The sequence below is a fragment of the Petaurus breviceps genome, unplaced genomic scaffold, assembly GCF_028583685.1.
Source record: "Petaurus breviceps papuanus isolate PSGF00001 unplaced genomic scaffold, PetGlider_PUasm1.0 220, whole genome shotgun sequence".
Classification (NCBI taxonomy): domain Eukaryota; kingdom Metazoa; phylum Chordata; class Mammalia; order Diprotodontia; family Petauridae; genus Petaurus; species Petaurus breviceps.
Genome location: NW_027185876.1, coordinates 19,485,428 through 19,495,197, shown reverse-complemented (window position 1 = coordinate 19,495,197; position 9,770 = coordinate 19,485,428). Strand labels below are relative to the sequence as shown.

The window sequence follows — 9,770 nt, the reverse complement described above, 5'->3', positions numbered from 1 at the left end:
AAGACCTCCATTTGGGTATTAAGTGCTGTGTTTAAACTTGATGTAACTCTGGGGTAGATTCAATTGTGATCCAGGGGTGGGGAACTTTTGACCTTATGTTTGGAAACTAATCTCCATTTGAGAAGAGGGGCTTTGTGGTGGACTTAATTAAGGTATAGCCTAGGGGTGGAGAAGTATTTAGAACAGGGACTTTGTAATTGATTGAATGATTGGAAGGTCCTGGGGTGGGGTAGTCCTTGGAGATTATTTAATCACACTTAGTAAATGCTGTATTTTGAATGATGTCATGTTTTGATCTTCTCTGTTCTGGGTTTGTTACTGAATAAAATGGAGAGCACCTATGCTGGTATTTTGAACCTGGGAAGTTGCCTTTGCGTGGCATTATATTACAGCGCTTCCTGTCTGCTGCTGGAATACATCAATTGTATCTTCATCCTTCATTTCCAACTGGGCAGGTGTGTCTGTTTCATTGATTGGCTGCCCATCAAATCAGAATTTCATCTGCCTCATTGACAAACCCTATCCCAGTAGGCTTCATTAGTTTACTAAGTGGTGTGTGCCTCTTAATCTTAAACTGCACCACCGAACCATCTTGCTCTGCCACCTTCAAATTAATGTGGTCGTTGTTTTCAGTCTTGACTCCTTCCTTCGGCTTTTCGTGGGCCATGGAGAGTCCAGGGGTCTCCTTAGCCGCTGCTTCACAAAAGAGGCACCAGGATTGTCCGCTCCAAGGGAACGGAGGGAGAAGCAGCAGTGGCAGAAGCAGGAGGAGGAGGAGGAAGATGATGGTGGTGATGGTGGGGAAGAAGAGGAGGAGAAAAAGGAGGAGGTGGAGGAAAAGGAAAAAGAGGAGGAGGAGGAGGAGGAGGAAGAGGAGAGTTTGCAGTGATTTTTGAAACCAAGAATATAAAATCTGATACTGCTTCCATTTATTCTCCCTCTATTTGCTAGGAAATGATGAACCAGTTGCCAAGGTCTTAGGGCTTTTTTTTGTTATGTTAAGCTGCAAGCCAACTTTTACACTTTCCTCTTTCATCCTCATCAAGAGTCTTCTTAATTCTTCACTTCCTGCCATCAGTGATATCATCTACATATCTGAGATTCTTGTTCTTTTTTTTCCCTGACAACCTTAATTCTGATTTTTGATTCATCTGGCCTGGCATTTTGCATGATTTACTCTTCATATAAATTAAATAAATAAGTGACAATATACAGCTTTGTTGTACTCCTTTTCCAATTTTAAATCAATCAGTTGTTCCTTATTCAATTCTTTTTTTTTTTTTTAAGCAATCGGGGTTAAGTAATTTGCTCAAGGTTACACAGACAGTTATTTCTGGGTGTGGTGATAAGTATCTGAGCCCGGATTTGATCCCCAGGTCATCCCGACACTGGAGCTGGTGCTCTTACTCTCTGTGCTACCTGGCCCTGCCCCCCCCCATTCAATTCTAATTGTTGCTTCTTGACCTTAATACAGTTTCCTCAGGAGACAAATTAGATGATCTGGTACTCCCATCTCTTTGAGAACTTGTCACATTTTGTTATGATCCAGTCAAAGGCTTTAGTGTAGCCAATGGAGAAGATGGTGTTTTTTTCTGGAACTCCCTTTCTTTCTTCATAATCCAGTGAATATTGGCAATTTGGTCTCTAGTTCCTCAGCCTCTTCAGAAATCAGCCTGCTCTTCTGGTAATTCTCAGTTGTTGCTGAAGTCTCGCTTGTAGAATCTTAAGCATAACCTTGCTGGCATGCAAAATGAGTGCAAATGTTTGCCCTTCTTTTGGCTGGGATACAAACTGATCTTTTCCAATCCAATGGCCACTGTTGAGTTTTCCAAATTTGTTGGCATATTGAGTATAGCACTTTAACAGCATCATCTTTTAAGATTTTAAATAGCTCAGCTGGAATTCTAGCACCTCCACTAGCCTTATTCTTAGCAACACTTTCCTATGGCTCAACTGACTTCATTTTCCAGGATGTCTGGCTCAAAATTTGTAACCATACCATCATGGTTATTGGTGAAGTTAAAATCTTTCTTGTATAGTTCTTTTGTGTATTCTTGCTACCTTGTCTTAATTTCTTCTGCTTCTGTTAAGTCCCTACAATTTTTGTCTTTTATAGTGCCCATTTTGCATGAAACATTCCCTTAATAGCTAGAATTTTCTTGAAGACCTCTTGTCTTTCACATTCTATTGTTTTCTTCTATTTCTTTTCATTGGTCATTTAAGAAAACCTTATATTTCCTTGATATTTTCTAGAATCCTGCATTCAATTGGGTATAATATTATAATCAAAATATTAACTATCTCACATATTTCATTAGAATATATTCTCCTTGGGGCAGGAATTGTTTTTGTTTTTGTTTTTTCTTTGACACATAGGAAGTGATGAAAATACATTCTTGTCCATTGATAGATTTTTAGTCAAATTATCTTCTTTGACAATGAAAAATGACATACAGAAAGATTTCTGACCTTAGCAAAAAGTTTAAATTTACCTCATATCTCCAGAGGCCCCCAATGTCATTGCTTTCTTCAAAGCAGGTAGGTTCTAGTCCTTCTTCTAAACAGCACTTAATGGCACCTAGACCACTGACCCCTGCTCCAATCACTGCAACTCTTTTCACTGGCATGATATTCTGTATCAGAAACACAATCAAAGGGGTCTTTTAGTTCTGTCTTTTGGAAATGAAATGAAATTTAATAAAATGGCATTTTGTTACCCTGTACTTTATTCTATATTTAAGAATTTCAATTAAAATGAACAGGCTTTTATAATATTTCTAGGGTCTGCTAAAAACCTATGCAGTCTCTACTTTTATAGCATACTTAGAATCATCTGATAAGATTAAAGAGCACTGTCACTTCTATTGTAGTGCCAAGTGTAAGGTCCGGAATTCCTCTGGCTGGTGAACCTTGTACCTCCACCATAACCATGGGGTATTCCTTTTAATATCCAAGTATCTCCATACTGATTATTGGTAGTAGTTTAATAAGTCATTGTGAACACTTAAAAACAGAGGCAATATGGGTTGGCTGCCAGACGGTTTTGTGGATCTTCTACTCCTGAACCCCCAAGTCTTCATGATAATTATAGAAAACAGACAAAGACAAGAGGGGCTCGAGAGTGCCTCACCACTGATTGTTAGATATTTTCGGTTTTCTGCTTAGTGAATGAACTTGGGAATTAAGACAATGTTATGTGCAAACATCAGTTTACATATTGATCATGTCCCGGTCACAATATTCTGGGCATAGTATCTTAAGTTTCAACTCAGTTATGATCTCTAAACAGGTCACCAGGTTCAGGCTTCCATGTTTCATAGAGTTTTTATGGCTTTTCACTTATTACTATATATTAGGGTTTCTTCCCAATTTGAACCCTACACCATATTTCACTGCATAATCATTACAGATTTTATAGCAATTTCCCCCCCCCCCCCCAAAAAAACAGGGTGCAACCATTATGTGAAGCTTTTTTTTTGTTTTTTTGCTTTTTGGAGGGGGGAAGGTAGGGCAATTGGAGTTGACTTGCCCAAGGTCACATGACTACTAGTGAAGCTTTTAAAAAAAAACTGGGCTGGTATTACTTAGAAATCATTTATTACTAAACTCTCTTTGGTGCAAGATTAGGGTGTATGGAATACTTGTGAATATATGTCAAAATTGGAAAGATGCAAGTCTTACCATATCACACGATTTACTCATGGCAGTTTCACCAGTCCACCCACTCCCCTTGTGTCTTCATTGGGTTGAGTGACAATACTGTTAGCACTGCAGTGCTCTAAATAAACTGTGCAAATCAGTTTTCTGAAATACACTGACAATGCACATGCACTGTGAATTCTAGGCTTATGGCTTGCAATGCGCAAGAGATAAATGCATATCCATATGCCACTGGTGAATACATTGCTGCTCTGTTTACCTTTTTAAACAATATGGTGAATAGAATGATGCCATAAAATGATTATACCACAAAAGGTAAATTTTGAATTAAAAACAACAACAAAAAACCCCAGGGTATTATGATAATGCAGTGGCAACAATTATGTGTCCAAATATAGTAGTTCCTGACACAATATACTGAGAATTTCCAAGTCAAGGATAGTCAAGTACAAAATATCCAAAATCACTGGATTGCTTCACAATCTTCTCTAGATCATGGTTGCTTATTTCTAAGAGAAGAGTTATACCCTGCCTCTTGCCCCCAATTATTATCTTCACACATAAAAAAGCTGCACTGATAAATGAGTCTATTGGTGTTATAAATGTGGTCAGGGCTATAATAATCAGGCTGATTGCAAGTCATCTAAATGACAAGATCAGATTTATTATTTTATTTACCTTCTGGGTCAAAAAAGTCTCAATTGAAAAAAACTGATTGCTTTATTTTTATTATGATTTCTTTTAGTCCTATCCACAGGACAAGTTCTGAATTCCATCCTACTTGTAATTTTTTTGTATACCTTTGGCTCATAATTTCTACCCCCAACCAGCGTTCCCCCCACCCCTCATGTCCAGTTGGAGCTAGTTAACTTTCATTAAGCCAGTCTGTCAACTAGCTTTTATTAAATGCCTACTATGTGTGAGCCACTTTGCTAAGAACCAGAAAGCCTATGATCCAATTTCTCATTACTCTGGTATAGTGCCATAAATCTGCTGTGTGTGTGTGTGTGTGTTAGAGGAGGTAGAGTAGGAATATTGTCTATTAACTACTATATGTGTTAAGCATTTAAAACTTCATAAATGTATAATCACAACCTGCCATAGTGGACAGACAGATAACTGGCCTTGGAGTAAGAAAGTTCTTAGTTCGAGTGGTACCTCTGAAATATGCTGGTTTTGTTACCCTGAGCAAATCACTTATCTTCCTGGTACCCCGTCAACTCTCTAAGACTACTAATTGTCTATCAGGTACTGATCTGCTTTGGTAGAGAGGGTTTCCTCACTAGATATTAAAGATGTTAGTAAATGACTCTTTTGGAGAGGGAATGTCGATCATGACTCATTAACCTGAGAACAGAAGAGCAGTTGTGCCACAGCACATAAAATTTTCTTGGGCCCTGGGTGGGTTTTTTATTTCAATTCTTCCAGTTGGGACACAGCAAGATCTCAAAAAAAAAAAAAGAGCAAGGAGAGGATTCTGGAATAATTTTTCAAATTTATTTTTGTAGCCCAGCCCCTTGTACAGTATTTTTCATGCAGTAGGCTCTTAATAAATGCTACATGAATTGAATTTTGAATGAGTAGTCATAGGTCTCAAAGTGTGACCGCTGTTAGATGCAGCATTTGTAGGGAATGCTCAGGTGTCATTATTAAGCAGTTGGTTAAATTCACAGCAAAAGGCTGAACCTATAATAACAAAAATTTTGGATATGTTGACTTTGTATTGCCAGGAGAACATGCAGGTTTTGGCCACCAGACAGTTGATGATTCTGGAATACAGGTGAAAAATGTATGTTTGGCATATGCATTTGGGAGTCATCTGTGTAGAGATACTAAATGAACTCATACAAGTGTTGAGATCATGAAAGGAGAGAGTATAGAGAGGAGAGAAAAGCATCCTGGACAATCAATTAATCAATTAATCCATCAACAAGCATTTATTAAGTAGCTATTGTTTCTAGGGACAGTTAGATGGTACAATGGATGCGGCACCTGGCCTGGAGTCTGGAAGATTCCTCTTTTTGAATTCAAATCTAGCCTCAGGTACTTACTAACTGTGTGTCCTCATGTCACTCAACCCTGTTTGCCTCAGGGCAAGAGTAAAATGAGCTGGAGAAGGAAATGGCACAACACTGTAGTGTCTTTGCCAAGAAAATCCTAGATGGAGTCATGAAGAGTGAGACAAATGAAATGACTGAGCAACAAAAAACTGTACACTAGGTCCAAAGACAAAGGCAGTGCGTTCCAGGCCCGGGGGACAGTCTGTACAAATGCATGGGTGCAGGAGAAGATATAATCAGTTTTTGGGAACCACTACTAGAATTCAGTCGGATTGCAAAATTGGTGAAGGGAAGTAATATGAAGAAATCCTTGAAAACTAGGTTGGAGCTGCATTGTGGAATTCCTTAAGTGACACTCTGTAGCTGGCCTTAAGTGTTATTTGAATATAGTTATTGTGACTCCCATCACCCTCTCCCTTTCCAAGTTTGTTCTTCAGATTAAGTATCTCTGGTTTCTCTAAACAGTGCTTTATATAGCTCAGTCTCCATGCCTCCCCTACCCCATCAGTCCTCCTACCTGAGCCCAGCCATGATCCCCCCAGGTGGTGGTGTTCTGGAGGATTTCATATTACTTCCCTTAGACAATTTTTTTAAAAATTTATTACTCCTTTTTTCTTTTTTTGCTTTTTTGGAGGGCAATTGAGGTTAAATGACTTGCCCAAGGTCACACGTTAAGTATTAAGTATTTGTTATTAAGTATTAGTTAAGCTAGTTAAGTATTACATGTCTGAGGTCGGATTTGAACTCAGGGTCTCCTGACTTCAGGGCCGGTATTCTATTCACTGCCCCGCCTTTGCAATCCAATTTTGCTCTACCAGACTCTCCTCAAAATGGTGTTTCCTATGCATCTATTAAGATCAGACAAGATTTCTTGATAGAAAAAAAAAATTGAGATCTCTTTCTTTTTTTTCCTTTTTCTTTTTTTTTTTTTTTAAAGCAATCGGGGTTAAGTAACTTGCTCAAGGTTACACGGCCAGGTGTTTCTGGGTGGGTGCTAAGTGTCTGAGCCCGGTATTCGATCTCCAGGTCTTCTCAACACTGGAGCCGGTGCTCTTACTCGCTGTGCTACCTGGCCACCCCATTCTTTCTTTCTTTGATAACACTCTGATTATGAATACTGAGTGAGATATAGAATGAGAAACATTTGCTTGCCAAAGGTGTTTCTTACTGTCATTGGAGATATCTAGCACAGAATCCAAATGAAAAAGGGATTCCTTGTAGACTGTGAGATCTTACAGATAACTGTGCTGACCATATCTATCCCTGAAATACTGCAGAGGCTTTTTAATGAGATCTCCAACAAAATTAAAGTTTCCATTAATATTCCATATAAGAAAAACAAAATAGTTGAAGAACACATTCTCTCCAGACTATATTATATAGTTGACTAGACAGGGCATTGATTTTATGTCCACATATTTTGGCTAAACATTGGACAACGAGATGGGTTCAAAGCAAAATTGGAGAAAAACAACAGGGTGAATTGTATTTGGGAAATTGCATACCACTTTTAATGATTCCAAGCTATTATATACATTAGATCATTTGGACCTCATTGGCTCTTATGATAGGTGCTAAAGGTTTTTATTATTGCTTCCATTTTCAGATGAGAAACTTGAGGTTAGTTAAGTGACTTCCTATGTTCACACATCTAGTAAATGTTGGAGGTGGGATTTGAACTCATTTTTTCTTTTTTTTTTTCTTTTTGGAGGGGAGAAGGCAGGGCAATTGGGGTTAAGTGACTTGCCCAAGGTCACATAGCTACTAAGTGTTAAGTGTCTGAGGCTGGATTTGAACTCAGATCCTCCTGACTCCAGGGTGGGTACTCTGTTCACTGCACCACCTAGCTGCCCCTTGAACTAATTTTTTGATGTCACAAGTACATTCTCACTGTTATGCCATGCTGCCTCTCAAGATATTATTATTATTATTATTTTTAGGGGTTAAGTAACTTGCTCAAGGTTACACGGCCAGTTATTTGGGTGTGGTGCCGAGTATCTGAGCCCGGATTTGATCTAGGTCATCCTGACACTGGAGCCAGTTCTCTTACTTGCTGAGCCACCTGGCTGCCCCTAAACAATTGGGGTTAAGTAACTTGCTCAAGGTTACATGGCCAGGTGTTTCTGGGTGGGTGCTAAGTGTCTGAGCCCGGGATTCGATATCCAGGTCTTCTCAACACTGGAGCCGGTGCTCTTACTCACTGTGCTACCTGGCCGCCCCTCAAGATATTATTAATGGCATGTATAATGGGGAAAGGAGATGCGTTGATAATGTAGGAGACTGAACTATCGGATGAACAATACACTGTGTTGGTACTCACATAATAGTAGGAGACCTAGTGTATATTACATGAAGTATATTATATGAAGGACTGATAGGAAGACATGGACAGGGATGGAAGAGGAATGAGAAAGTGTGCCTGGATTATTATCTGTACTAGTGGAAAGAGCAGGTATAAGGATAAGGTCACACATATGCTGAAACTCATGCATCTTTCTAACCTGAAAGTTCACCATGATGTGAATAACTTTCTTCAGATGGACTCCTCCATATATAGTTACACTGACCTTTAAATGGTGGGACCATACTCAAAAACCTTTCTAGCTTGACGGAAACAGAATGAGTCCATGGTCATCAACACTTCACTGTTACATTAGTGCTTTGTCAAGGTACAAGAGAAGGATTTTTGTGGAGTGTCTAAAGTCCAGGGTGGTATGTGACCTTTCAGCATGAGGGAAACTCTTTGAAAGCTGGGTATAAGTTAGATACACAAAATATTTGTCAAATGAATGAATTAAATTTATTTCATTTTCCCCCACTAAGTTACTAAATTGGTAGATGGAGGGAGATAAGGATGCTGTAGAAAGTATCCTATATTATTCTGCTAGAGGAAAAATATAGGCAAAACCCCCTTAGATGGATTCAGATTTGGTTGATGGCTGGACTCAAAGAGGAGCTAGTTCTACATCAGCTTGAAACTTTGTATCTGTGACTTTGAAGAGCCTGCTACCTATTCTTACATCCAAATCATTGCCAAAATATTCAACATCTCAGGGCAAAGCATAGATCCCCAGAGACTCTTTATATATTGTACCCTCTTGCAGAATGTCAGTTTCTTAGAGAATATAATATGTGGGGGGGGGACTCATAGTGGCCTGTTAGGGGACTTCAAATCAAATTCTGACTCTCCCTCTACCCAAAAAGTGCCTGAGCTTCAGTCTCTCCATTTATAATATTAGGAAATGGGATTAGAAGATGCATGAGGTCCCTCCCAGCTCTAAAATTCTCTGAAAATGTCTTAGGACTCTCCATGCCCCCAGTTCCAATTGTGGATTAAGGGATCGTTGCTTTAGCTGTCTTTTTCCTGCATTTACTTTTGTGGACTGAAAACAGATCCAGAGAGAACAGGCAATTGCTGGGGCTGGTATACCTGTAGAATTGATCAAGAATCTGAATCACCCAACTTCAGTACTAACTGTATGATCTTATGATTTGACATATCTGTGTCCTATACCTGTGATCTCATGGGTTCTATAGATAGGTAGCAATAACATATAATATTGACGATGATGATGATAGCAGACATTTATATAGTGCCTACTAGGTGCCAAACACTTTACAAATATTATTTCATTTGATCCTCACAGCAACCCTGGGAGGTAGGTGCCATGATGATTCCCATTTTACAGTTGGATAACCTGAGGCAGATGGCAGTGAAGTGATTTACCCAGGATCATATACTAGCTAGTAAATATCTTAGGTTAGGTTTGAGCTCAGGTTTTCCTGACTCCAGGTCCAGTTCTCTGTGCACTATGGAACCCCTTAGCTGCCTCTACAAACAGTGATAAAAAAAACCTTTGCAGTTAACAACTTGTATCATCCCATGAATTTATACTAATGGGAAAAGCATAGAATGATCACAGAATGTTAGCACCTGAAGGAAGCTTAGAGATAATGAGATAATGAAGTTATAGCTCTCTGGAGAGGAGCTCTGTCTCTTCCTGAGGAATCTAAGGTAAAGTTACTGGCCCAAGGTCACATTGTCATTTA

At 39.1% G+C, this 9,770-nt stretch overlaps 1 protein-coding gene and 1 pseudogene across 1 annotated transcript in view; both read right to left on the bottom strand.

Annotated features, from left to right (window-relative positions):
• The window catches only part of LOC138166128 (flavin-containing monooxygenase 5-like), a 27,318-nt gene extending 24,691 nt beyond the window's left edge, over positions 1-2,627 (bottom strand). Inside the window, exon 1 of the mRNA XM_069094534.1 lies at positions 2,493-2,627. Within this exon, the coding sequence (XP_068950635.1) occupies positions 2,493-2,627 (135 nt within the window). The remainder of the gene's footprint in view (positions 1-2,492) is intronic.
• Positions 382-667, bottom strand: LOC138166048 (small ubiquitin-related modifier 2 pseudogene; annotated as a pseudogene).
• Positions 2,628-9,770: the final 7,143 nt, after the last annotated feature.